This window comes from Nelumbo lutea, chromosome 5 (genome assembly GCF_056320005.1).
Source record: "Nelumbo lutea isolate HS-2025 chromosome 5, American lotus-T2T, whole genome shotgun sequence".
Classification (NCBI taxonomy): domain Eukaryota; kingdom Viridiplantae; phylum Streptophyta; class Magnoliopsida; order Proteales; family Nelumbonaceae; genus Nelumbo; species Nelumbo lutea.
In genome coordinates this window covers 8,607,646-8,620,537 of record NC_142688.1, presented here as the reverse complement: position 1 = coordinate 8,620,537, position 12,892 = coordinate 8,607,646, and the positions used below count along the sequence as shown (strand labels likewise).

The following is a 12,892-nucleotide window of genomic DNA, read 5'->3' as shown; positions in this document are numbered from 1 at the left end:
ATAAATCTTCACGTAAATATAGTTTCATTTATTATTGATTTTGTTTATTAATAACTAGTGTCCAAGTTCCATTTCTAGAATGCTTATGAATGCCATGATGTAATTAATGCAGATTGAATGCTTTCTAGGTAATAATGGTAAGAAAGTGTTTAAGATTGAATGCTTTCTTTACACTTTTGGTCACCACGTTAGCAAACTTACCCATTTATTTTCTTTCAGTGTTTAAGATTCCAGGGAAGGTTTGTAGTAGGTTGGAGAGGTTGATGAGAGATTTCCTTTGGGACCAGGGAGAAGAGAAGAGGGTCCACAGGGTTAGCTAGAAGGTGGTGACCAGAAGTAAAATTTATGGGGGTTTGGGGCTTGGGAACATTGGAATGACGAATTCGGCCCTTCTGGGGAAATGGTTGTGGAGGTTCCCTCTAGAGCAGGAGAAGCTATGGGCTAGAATAATGGCAAGCATACATGGGCTGGAACAAGATGGATGGGATGCTGGAATCATAGCAAAGACCACAAGCACTTCACCTTGGAAAGCCATTCATGATTTGCTTCCAATCTTCTCCCCTCATGCCAGGCATGATTTGAATTCAGGTAATTCCATAAAATTCTTGGAACAAATTTGGGTGGGGAATGTTCCTCTTAAGGAATAGTTTCCTTCTTTGTATTATCTTTCTGAATTTAAAAATGAGCCAGTTTCTTCTTTCATCACCCCTTCCTCTTCCAGTTCAAGGTTTGGGTGGAACCTAGGTCTGAGGAGGAGGGTTGTGAGGGACTCATACCTTGATAGTATTTCGAGCCTCTTTGAACTTCTTCATAATGTTTTCTTGGACCCTTCTAAGATGGACTCTAGAATTTGGACCCCTACCCCCATGGGCTCTTTTTCTTGCACTTCCTTCTTCAAAGTCCTTTGCTAGTCCACCAGTCCTGCAACCTCCCCTTTCCCGGTTAGTGAGGTTTGGTGCAGACCGATTCCTCCTAGGGTTAGTAGCTTTTGTTGGGAAGCCTATTTGGAAAGATTCAACATTGGGGATTTGCTCCAAAAGAAGAGACCCAATACTTGTTTGTCACCTCATTGGTGTGTTCTTTGCAAAGCGGATGGGGAGACTGGTTTTCACTTACTAGTGTCTTGCCAATTTGCTAAGTCAATTTGGGAGTGGGCTTTTTCTCTCTTTGGGTGTAGGTGGAACCCTCCATCAGACTTGAAGAGCCTATTTTCCCCTTCCTTTTCCAGGAGGCACATGAAAAGGGGAAGGACTATGTGGAGAGGTTTGAGGGCTGCAGTATGTTGGACATTATGGGAAGAAAGAAATACTAGGATCTTCTCAGAAAATGAGAGAGGGGCTGAAGAATTGAGGCTTGTGATCCACATAAAGGCAGTACAGTAGCTGAAATCACTATAGCTATTTATAGACTACACTGTGGAAGACATGTTGAGAAAGTGAGGTGAGATTGCAAATTGCACTCAGATCAAACCAATAATAAGGGTGTCTTGGACTCCCCCACCTGCAGGCTTCTTAAAGTTAAATTTTGATGGGAGTTGTAGGGGGAATCCGGGACAATCAGGGATTGAAGGTGTTTTTAGGGATGAGAACGGGGTCATTTCTGCCCTGTTCTCAGGCCCAATTGGTGTGGGGGATTCCCTTAGAGCTGAGATCTTGGTAGTTATGGAAGGAGTTCAGAAAGCCAAGGAGATGAATGTCAGGAAACTCATAATTGAAGGAGACTCAGAGGTGGTGATAGGGTGGCTGATTAAAGACAACTGCGGTTAATGAAACTACAGAAATGAGAAGAGGAAATTCAGGTGGCTGGTGCGAGAGATGGAAATCATGATGAGTTGGGTTAAAAGATCAGCTAATTCCTTAGCTGATGGCTTAGCTAAACAAGGGATAGAAAACGAATCAATGTTTTGGGCTAAGCTGTAACTTAATTGTTTCTTTTTCTCTTTTTCTTTCTTTAGAGGGTTTAAGTTGTATTCGGAAGATAAGAGTTTTTGTCTTCCTTGCTGTAAATAGTTTGATATTTCGATGAATTTAATGAATCTGTTATTGATCAAAAAAAAATGGTAAGAAAGTGGATCAATGTCTTTTTTTCATCAGCAACTTTAAATGTAATGCATTGATTAATGTAAAGATCTAACCAATCAAAAATGTAAAAAGTATAGGAATTTTTTAGCTCATAGACTCCTTACGAAGGGGAAAAAAAAGAATCCATGATACAAAATGGTCACTATCAGGTCTGAAAAAAAAAAAAAAGACAAAAAGCATCCTCCCCGAGTATATCATCTGGAGAGTTGATGAATCTAGGGATGCAACTGAACAAGGGTTTCATATATAAAAATATAAAAAAAAAAAGCTAATCGTTTTAATTTAACATGAAAAGTAGTCTAAACTCTAAACTACTACCCAGGCATCAACTGGCAAACAGGCAGGACCTATCATCCAAAGTGGCAATGCCTTAAACTACAATAGGAAAGGTATAGGTTTATCTGCATTCATCAACATATGTCTGCTCTGTCCTAAACACCTGATTGTGTATGACTCAATTGGCTTAGAGCAGGAAAAAAAAATGACCTAATTGTAAACAGAAAACTACAAAAGAAGATTTCAAATAGAAACCTAACCAATGCAGGTGAAGAAGAGATTACAAGCCAAATTATGCATCAATGTTTAATACCAATAAGTTGTCGTTCACTCATAAATGGTACTACGAGGAATGTGGGTTATTAACAAGAAATTTAAACAAAAGAACCATCGCATAGTAACAGTGGTATGAGTTCAATATTAAAATTTCGGTGGATTTGAGATAAATACTCTTCTAAGTATTGAGGACAGTAAAGCTCTGTGGCAATTAGATAAAAATGATTCAACGTTGAGGACTTCAGCAAGTCCAACCAGAATGTGAGCCGCATGCCCTATGGTCTCAACGCAGTAACGTTACTTATCCAAATTCAAAATAAACAGATGTAAGAATCCAATAATAAGCTCAAACAATTAGACCAAACTGCCACTGCCCAAAGCTATGACTCGATTCCACACAACTATTCATGCAAAAAACCAGGGATTCAGAAAACCAGGTTGACGCGATTGCCTTAAGTCATTTCATCAAACAAAACCGTGAAACCCAATTATCTGAAGTGGAATATAGAAGCGAGAAGCCGAGAACTAGTGGAAACAAAAGGGTGGGTTGGTTGGATCAAACAGACCTTTGAGGATAAATGCCTGCAGAAGTGTGGGATCGAGCTGAAGTGCTTTGTCGCAGTCCTTGATCACGTGCTTGTGCAGCTCAAGTTGACTATAACAGAAGGCTCGATTGCTGAAACCAACATTTGCAGTCATAATTCAGTCAATCCAAGATTTCAGCATCAGACGAAATCATTATTATAATATATCAGAGAGAAAAGAGGCAGAATGGAGACGGAAAAGAAGGCAGAGGATTACCAAAGGTCTTGGATGGTACAAGATTGAGAAAGGAGAGAATCGAGAACGCGAATGGCCTTAGACCAGTTCCGAGAGGTGCAGAACCTGGCAATCTCGACCCTCTGGGAGACGGGTGATCCCATCGTACAAATCGGATCCCTCTCCCCCACTCTCCGTTTATTATTACTCTCCCGTCTTTTTGCTGCTCTTCTTCGATTAATGCCGTCTTTCTTTCTCAATTCTTTTTCTCCTTCGTTTTCCTTTTCCTTTTTCTTTTTCTTTTTATCTGTTTCTCAGTGTCACCGGGTAGCGACCGTGCCTGTAAATCTTGTTCGTGGAAGCTGTCCAAAGGATACGGTGGCCCTAGCAGAACTACTCCTCTTACCTACTTCTAACAGTCTTACCAATACGATACATACTCCCACCACAACAAATACAACTTAGACACCGTTTCCCTCGGTCACCTGTAACCGTAAACATCTCATTTGATCCAAATAATAGTGCACGTGGGGTGGGCGGTCTATATTTTTTGCGGGCCGAGCTGTGCTGGTCTGCAGACCATTACGGGCCATGCCACCCTCCTTGATGAAAAATTCGAGGATCGACCTGAGCCATGTCGTGCTATGGGTCAGGTCGGGCCGTGCATTAAGCCAAAGTTATTTATTTAAAAAAAATGACAAAAAATTTAAAATTTTAATTTTATATAAATTTTGTGTATAAAATTGTTTATATATACAATAATTAAATAAATTAATATAATAATATTAAAAAATATTTGTTTTATCAATATATTATATTATATATTATTATATATGTATAATTTATATAATGTTATATAATTATAATATATATACATATATATGTGGGCCATGCTGGCCCACAGGCCACAGGCAACACGACCAATGGACCTAAAATCCTAGGCCCAACATGACCCATGGACTGTCATGCCAGACCAGTTCAAGTTCGTGATGGGCCACAGACAGCACAGCCCAGTTTACACCTCTAGCCATATCTATAGAAAATTTCCAGGAAGATAATTTGCCAAAAATTCATGATATTCATTTGTTGAGTAGAAATGGCAGTATGGCACAGAACCGTGAAGTGCCTAGCGTTTGCGTGACTAGCAGGTCGAGATCTCTACACCATGTCACGATAAAGCTAAAACCTAGCTTCCAAGTTCAACCTATTGGACCACTACTATCACTCTATCGGGACCACCACCGGACCTCTTTAAATGGTAACAGCTACTCAACAGCAGTAAAGAAATACTTGGCATCCTAAAGTATACCTAAAAGAGGGATGTCTTCTCTTTTTTCTTGTTTTTGGATAAATAACAAAAATGTATCAAGTTTAGGGGTGAGTATTTAGTTTATTCAGTTAAAAATCTAATCAAATAAATTGAAATTTTAAAAAACTGAAATCAAATTACAAGAAAACTAAAATAATCAAAACCAAAATTTTCGATTCGATTTTTTATTATTTTGATTAAAAATCGAATTTAATTAATATATATAATATTATATATTATAACTTATAATATATATATATTATGAAATTAAATTTCATTATAATATATTATATATAATATATAACATGTTATATATTAAATGTTATTTATTGTATATTATATATTACATATTATATTATGAATTTCAATTAATTTGATGAAATACTGGCGTGTTCATTAGTCACTACTCATGATTGATTTCCAGATAGGTGTGTAAAATGTTGTTTCTAGCAAATCCGAATCCACATTCGCAACTTGGGCAGCGGCACCTAATAATTTCTTGCATTCAATCCAAATATCTAATTGCCATCTCTTTTTTTTATGAATAATTGCCATCTCTTTTATCGCTCAAGGCTCAAATCTGATTTCCTGCCTCACTACTCTCTAGTCTCTCCCTACATTCTATTCGCATTGAAATGCAGATAAAGTGAGTAGTAAATCTGGGTGTCGACGGGCATGGATCCCATGAATACGCCCTAAAACAATTTCTTACAAAACATCCAACCGTGACATATCCTTCGATGTTATCTAAGGCACAGGTATGTTATAATGTTAGTATTGTTGGCTGTTTTGAGGATTGTGATCGTTGGCATTGTCATCTTCTCTTGGTTTCATTATTTGATCCATATATGCTTGTTAGTGTTAAATACGAAGTCAAGGGCAATAATATAATTTCTGATGTTCAAAGTCGATGGGTCCAATTTGTTGAGAGAAAGAAGGCGTTAGAGGCCCCAAGAGTTATCCCAGGGGCATAAACTCTAATGGTCAAGTTAGTCGTGAGTTGTGATGGATCAGACCAAGCAAAAAAGAAAACTCATTAGAGCTTAAGTCTGTGTGTGTTTACCTCAATCTGTGAGCCCCTTTTATAGTTGGAGTTGCCTTAAAGATGGGCAATTGGGAGCAGGTGGCGGTGATTGACAGTAGTTGATGATGGATGGCTAGGATGCATCCGGCCGACACCACGTATCAAGGTTCGTGAGTCATCCAGATATCCCAACATCACTTGCCCCCCCCCCCTCTTGAGGCTGTAGCGGCCAAGGTTGGTAGGCGGGTTACATTGAAGCCTTGGCTTCGGCCGAAGAGAGTATGGTTGAGGCCTCGGTTGTGGAGCTCTTCTCAGTGGCTATGTGGCGACTACTCCTCTATCCATCCTTTGTGTCAGCAAAGGATCATTCCAGGCCAAGGGTGTATGACCGTGGTCATACGAGCATAGGCTACGCACGTGCATTGCCCATACCCCCTACGGATGTTGACATCATCTGTCATAAGTCCATACATAGAACAGGCACTGGGGTCGACTGTTTGAAGTCGTACACAAGATGGCACAGGGGGTCCGGTTCGGTGCGTCCTTGAGTCAAAGTCAATGGGTGAACCAGCCCTGTCTATTGGCATCATTTCATCTCCCAAGGCCAGTGCCATGTGGAGCCTATCAGTTCGGGCTATTAGGTCGGTCGATCCACAGCCATTGAATCAATTGAATTTCAGCCATACATTTTCTTTTAAATAAGGGGCTAGTTGAGCGAGACTCCACCATTTGCTTGGAACCTTTAGTCTATGAGCTACTGAGGACACCTTGGCTTTCCACAACCAATTCCTTAGACTTCTTTTTACAAACGATTCTTAGGTAAACAACCTCTTTCCTTAACATGTCAACCTCGGATTCTGAGCTTGAAGCTTACAACCTTCACAGCAACACTCCTAGCAACGATGAGAGCAATAGTAATGACTCCGAGAGTTTTTCCCGAATGTCTAGTGTCCAAGTTTTGAGGGAGAGGGTCACGTGTTGCAGGGCCGAGCGCGATTAGCAGAGTGCGAACTCTGCTAATAAGAGTACTGGCTCGACGCAGCCGAGGGCCAATGCCACTGGAAATGTTCTTGCACTTCCCAAAGTAGTAGATGTGGAAGAGACCAAGGGACCCATAACTGAGGATCGGGCCGAGGCGTGATGTTGGGGCGTTATCCCTGCTCTAACCTAGATAACATTCTTGACAAGGAGCAAGTTAGGGCTTTGGTCGAGAAGTACTACATTCTGGAGCAAGTTAGGGTTTTGAAGATATTTTCCATAGACGACGCCAATTGTTACTGCCAAATATGGAGTCGAGGGAAACAACGTAATTTGTAGTGTCAGAGGCCCCAGAAGTTATCCTAGGGGCAGGGGCGTAAACTCCAATGGTCAAGTTAGTCGAGAGCTGTAAGGGGTTGGACCAAGCAAGAGAGGAAACTTAGAGCTTAAATCTGTGTGTGTTACCTCAATGTGTGAGCCCCTTTTATAGTCGGAGTTGCCTAAGAAGATGGACAATTGGGAGCAGATGGCGGCGGTTGGCAGTGATTGATGATGGATGGCAAGTAGACCTGTTCATGGGTCGGGCTGGACTTTCACTTGTCACTAATGAAAATATACTAGGCCCGAGCCCAAGCCCGGCCCGACCAACGGGCCTATAACTTGGGCCCGAGCCCGACCTTGATAAAAAGCCCGAAGCCTGACCTAATTGAAAAAAAAAACAATGTTTCCTATTCAAATTAGAATTAAAAATTCATATAGTATTTTTTTTTTCTATTTAAATGAACAATGGGCCTACAAGATGGTATTTTTTCCCTTTATTTATATTTTAAAACACAATTTTACATTATTAAATAAAAAAAATTATTCAAATGGACATAATCACATAACTCATTTTAAGTTAAATATTAGGTCGGGCTGGCTCGGGCTCGGGCCGGGCTATTTTAACAAAACCCAAGCCTGGCTCAAATTTATTGCGGGTTGGGCTTTTTGGCCTGAATTTAAGCCCGCGGGCTTATAAGAATGTTCAAGCCCGTTCGGGGGCCAGGCCGGTCCGTTGGGCCACCCGGCCCATGAATAGGTCTAATGGCAAGGATGCATCCGTCTAATGCCACATGTCAAGGTTCGTGGGTTCGCCAGATAGTGATGGGATATGCTCCTCACAAATGAGCGCCTCACAGGCACATCCACCGTGCATTGGGAACACCTCCTGTGAATAATAACTAATAAGTATTATTAGTGCCCATATTTGTTTACTCATGTGGCTTTTCTTCTTCTCATCCTGTACCGCAAGGTTTTTACGTTGGATCAATGTTGGTCCATATGCATTTTTATTTGGATGTTTGGCTTTTGGAAGCTGAAAAGATCCTTTCATTGGGTTTGATATCAAGCTTTTACAATGTTCAGTATTTTTTAGGAGCAATTGGCTAACCATTTCAGGTTTCTTTTTGCATTGGGATGCAACTTACACTCCGAATCTCCTGCCCACAAGAATTCTGTCCAAATCTACCCACAACACACTACTCCATGCATTGAGTGCATCTCCTTGTTCATAATACTATTTAGGTGGATGAATTAATAAATAGGTGCAGTTGGGTTAATAAATTATAAAATTTTTAAATGAAGCTAAAAATTAACTTGGACCTTGATCCAATTTGGATGTAGTTGAAATTTTGAAATTCTTCAAATAAGGTAGCCTCACTTGCAGCCCTAATTTGTGTGAAAGCAAGGGGAAAATCTGTCCGTTAAGCTTTTTGGCTTATCCTCACTCTTGCATCTCATACTTAAAATTATTATTGGGGATATAAAAGGTTTTAATAATATTTACTAGTCAGGACCCTGAAATGAATGGGCTTTGTTAATTGAAATTAAAAGACAAGGAATCTTATAAAATTCCTAATTTGGCCAAGCCAAATTGAATCTACCCAAGCAAATTTTGTGTTCACGTATTATTTGAAAATTTTCATTATTTTTGCAGTTATATTTATTAACTTTTATTTTTAGATAAATATTATTAAATAATAAATACTACTATTTTATTAAATTTAAATTAAACTTAAATGGATTTTATTTCTAACAACAATTTTATTTTTATTAATTATGTTTGAAATGCATACACTTTGCTAAACAAAATTAAAGTATAAGGAGCCTTAAGACATTTCCGTTTAGGAACAGCTGGTAAATCCAACCCAATTATTTATTTTTTATTATATACTTTTAGATAAATTTGTATTATTTTTATGGGTTTTAAAATAAAAACAGTTTCTATAATTAATAAAATTTTATTATTTTTTAAATGGAATCTAAGTGGATTTTTAAATTTTGATAGTATTTGTTAATTATTAATTTCACTAATAGTTTATGTATATTAGTTATTGTTAGATAAATTTGCATTAATTTTTATTATTTTAATTGAATTTATATTAATATTTTTTATTGATTTTATTATTTTAAAATAATATAATAAACTTTAAAAATAATAAGGTTGATTTTAAATGATTAAATAAGTTAAGTTTTGTGAAATAATAAAAATAAAGCATAATTTCTTAACTAATTAATGAATAAATTTTATTATTTCACTTATCTCATTTAAAACGAAGTTTCTCTTAAGCAAAAAATATGAAAGAGAATAACAACAAAAAATCAAGATCTTTTGGTCTTTCGCAGAAGGCAAAGGAATTGGAAGATATGTTGATATAAATCATTCATGTGGTCACCCACTGGAATAGTCCTGCACGTACCTAATTGTGCAGCAAATCAATGGCTAAATCCTCAACCTCCATTGATTTGGTCCACTGTGAAATTTAAAGATTTGCTTATGATAATCCTGTGAAAATACTTTTATTTCCGATGAAGAAAAGAATAGATTGGGACTCTGGAAATCAACTGTTTCTGCTCGGATTTCTAGCGGGAGCGAGTCCCAAAGTCGCAAGAATGAGAGATTGAGATTCTGGTCTGGATTTATGTAGTGACCTAATTCGTGGTTCCAGGTCAATTATAGCCTTAGTGGTTCTAGGGTTTTCTCATGGAATATATATGTATTTTTACATAAATATATATATATATATATATATATATATATATATATATATATATATATATATATATATATATATAAGGTTTTAAAAACTGACCTAAAAATGGAATTGTTTTAGCCACCGATTTTTGGGTCAGTAGTTCGACCATCTGGGTCAAACGGTTTGGACGGTTTGAGTATTTTAATAGTGATATATCATCTTACCCATTAGATTGGAATATTAGGGTGAAAGAGTTTAGAAGAAGAAGAAGAAGAAGAAGGAAGAGGAGGGCTTGAAGGCTGCAACGGCGATGGTGAAAAACGAGAGTAGATCTGAAATTTCTCTGTTCAGATCTCTCTCTCTCTCTCTCTCTCTCTCTCTCTCAGATCTTTCATCTAGAGTCTAAAGACTCTAAACTTCTCTCCTAGATCTCTAAATGTAAGATCTCTCTCATTGTCTCACACATCTCTCTCAATAGATCTCAGATCTGAGAGATTTCAGATCTTAGATTTGAGAGATCGTCTTTCCTTTTCATTTTGTTGTTACAAGTTAATAAACCACAAACCGTTCTCTGGGTCAAACGATTCAGCAGTCAAACTGTCCAGGTCAACTGTTCATTGACTAATTCAACGGTTTTTTACCAGAAACAGGTTTTGGGGTAAAACGGAACCAGTTGCCTGAACGGTTTCCAGTTCGAATGATCCGACCTTCTAGGTCAACGACGATTCAAAAACATTGTATATATATATATATTGTGTGTGTGTGTGTGTGTGTGTGTGTGTGTGTTAAACAAGCCAAGTTTACAAGTTTTTGAGCCAATTTTTTTATCGGTCAAGCTTAAGTTCAAATAACTAATCAAACTTATCTTGAGATTCAAACTTGATTCCAACTCAAATTAAGCCTAATCGAATTCGAGCCCGAACTATTCAATTAGAACTACATTCGATTGCAATCATGTGTATATTGGTGGGGATGAGTTATCAAATCTTTTTTTTTTTTTCTGTTTTCCTCTTATGTGTCTCTTTTAAAGCACTTTAGATGATTGTGATCATTTCTTTGCTGATCTAGTGATTGAAATGGCCATTTGGCAACCTTCCACAACAAGAGGTGTGGGATCAAGCTTGCATAATCATAGGATTCCCATGGTATGGTGCAAGGTTCAACGTATTGTTACGTATCAACCTATATCAGCCGATACGTATCATTTCGGGACCCTTTCGATATGCCCCTATAGTGGGTGTATTAGCGCATCAGGCGTATCAATATTTTGAACCTTGGTATGGTGATACCATGTTTTTCAAAACCGGATCGGATCGGATGGTTGGACCAGAAAAATTGGGAACTAGTCAGGTGATCGGTTCCGTTTTTCCCAAAAATCGTATTTCCCCCCAAAATTGTTGATTTTGGTCAGTGAACCATTGAACCAGGTGGTTAACTATTCGAACAGTTTTGACCATTTTTTTGAATTTTTTTTGTCAGAACGGGCTAAGCATTTGATTCAAACGATCAGACCGTTCGACCCGACAACCAGACCCCTAACCGGTTCGATCACCGGGTCAGTTTTAAAAACCATGAGTGATACGATTAGTGGGTCTTTTGCAAGGTTTTTAAAACTAGACTAGATAGGGAACCGTTCTGGGGTATGGTCACTAAGTCGAATGGTTTGATCATCCGGTCCAAATGGATCACCCATTTTGACAAAAAATAAATAAAAAAAGGCCAAAAACCATTGTTTGGGTTGATAGTTCAATTGCCTGAGTCAGCGATTCACTGACCAAATCAACGGTTTTTGGCCAAAAAATGATTTTGGGGTGAAAAAAACAACCATTTCCTGGTTTTTCCAATCCGACCATCCGGCCCATTTCAATTTTGAATACACTGGTCTTTTCTACTTGTGCTCTCTCCCAACCCATGATTGCCCTGAAAAATATGATACGTAATATTAGAAAACCTAAAAAAAGAATTCTATCACACCCCAACAATTGTGAATTCAGATATTGTCCTAACAAAATCCATCTTCACAACCTTTACAACCGTACATTGAAAATATCTCACTATGACTATAAATATACAAATAACAAGATGTTCCCAATTCGTGGCTGCAATAGCTGTGAACATGGTGTGAAGATGGATAAAAAAATCTGCTCTCCACAATTGTATATCAAGGAGTTCAATTGTAATTTAAAAGTGAATGCGTAAACATCACATGTTTTTCTCCACTCATGTCATTAGGCTCAAAGGAGTATAAATGCAAATTTGTAGAGTGTAAAACCTTGTATTTTGTATTATTTTGTATATATTTATATTTTATGAATTTGCATTTATACTCCTTCCAAACTGAGCCTTAATTGTACTCCATTGTCTTTTTTTTGTCGAAGTGCTCCAATGCCGACAACTTAAGAAACAGGACTCCTAAATGATCCATAGCTTATCTTTTAGAATATAATGCCAATACTTGCTTTATATATATATATATATATATATATATATATATATATATATATATATATATATATATATATATATATAATTTTTTTTTCATTTTTTGGGCTCTCCCAAATTCTCAAAAACAAGCATAGAGAAAGGCTGAAAGGATTTCCAAAAGTTTGGATGGTTTTGGATGCTAAGGCTGCAGTCGAAGCAGTAAAATCTGAGATCTAGAGTTTAGTCTAAACTATGGTTTTTAAGACCAAACCGGTTATGGGTCCGGCTATTGGTTTGAACGGTTTGATTATTCGATCCGAATAGTTGGTCTATTCTAACAAAAAATTAAAAAAATTGAAAAACGGTCAAAACCTTTCGAACAGTTAATCAGTCAGTTCAACGGTTTGCTGACAAAAATCAATGGTTTTGGGAGAAAAAGCAGATTTGGAGAAAAACAGAACTAGAGACCGGTTCCCGATTTTTCCAGTCCGACCGTCCAATCCGGTCCGATTTTGAAAGCCATGGTCTAAACGACCTGCTCTGATAGCGGACTGTGAACTATGTCCCAAGATCCCATATTTTTTTCTCTTTTTTTTTATAAAAACTACAGAAGTACAAACAGACCCAATGCAGATTTATGATTTCCACTACAGAGCTATAAATATTCAAAATGTCAAAAACCCCCACTCTAGGTACTTTGGGCCTAGAAATTCTGAACTTTGACTGAAATGTCATTCTCCATAAAAACTAA

General features: G+C 37.6%; 1 protein-coding gene across 4 annotated transcripts in view; it reads right to left on the bottom strand.

The window, feature by feature from the left end:
• SRFR1 (Tetratricopeptide repeat (TPR)-like superfamily protein) overlaps positions 1–3,819 on the bottom strand; it is a 78,179-nt gene extending 74,360 nt beyond the window's left edge. For all 4 annotated transcript variants that reach the window (XM_088947832.1, XM_088947834.1, XM_088947831.1 and 1 more), the window contains exons 1-2: positions 3,435–3,819; positions 3,200–3,309 (exon numbers count right to left, since the gene is read on the bottom strand). In XM_088947832.1, the coding sequence (XP_088803958.1) occupies positions 3,200–3,309; positions 3,435–3,556 (232 nt within the window). In that variant the 5' untranslated portion in view covers positions 3,557–3,819. The remainder of the gene's footprint in view (positions 1–3,199; positions 3,310–3,434) is intronic.
• Between the last annotated feature and the right edge of the window lie 9,073 nt (positions 3,820–12,892).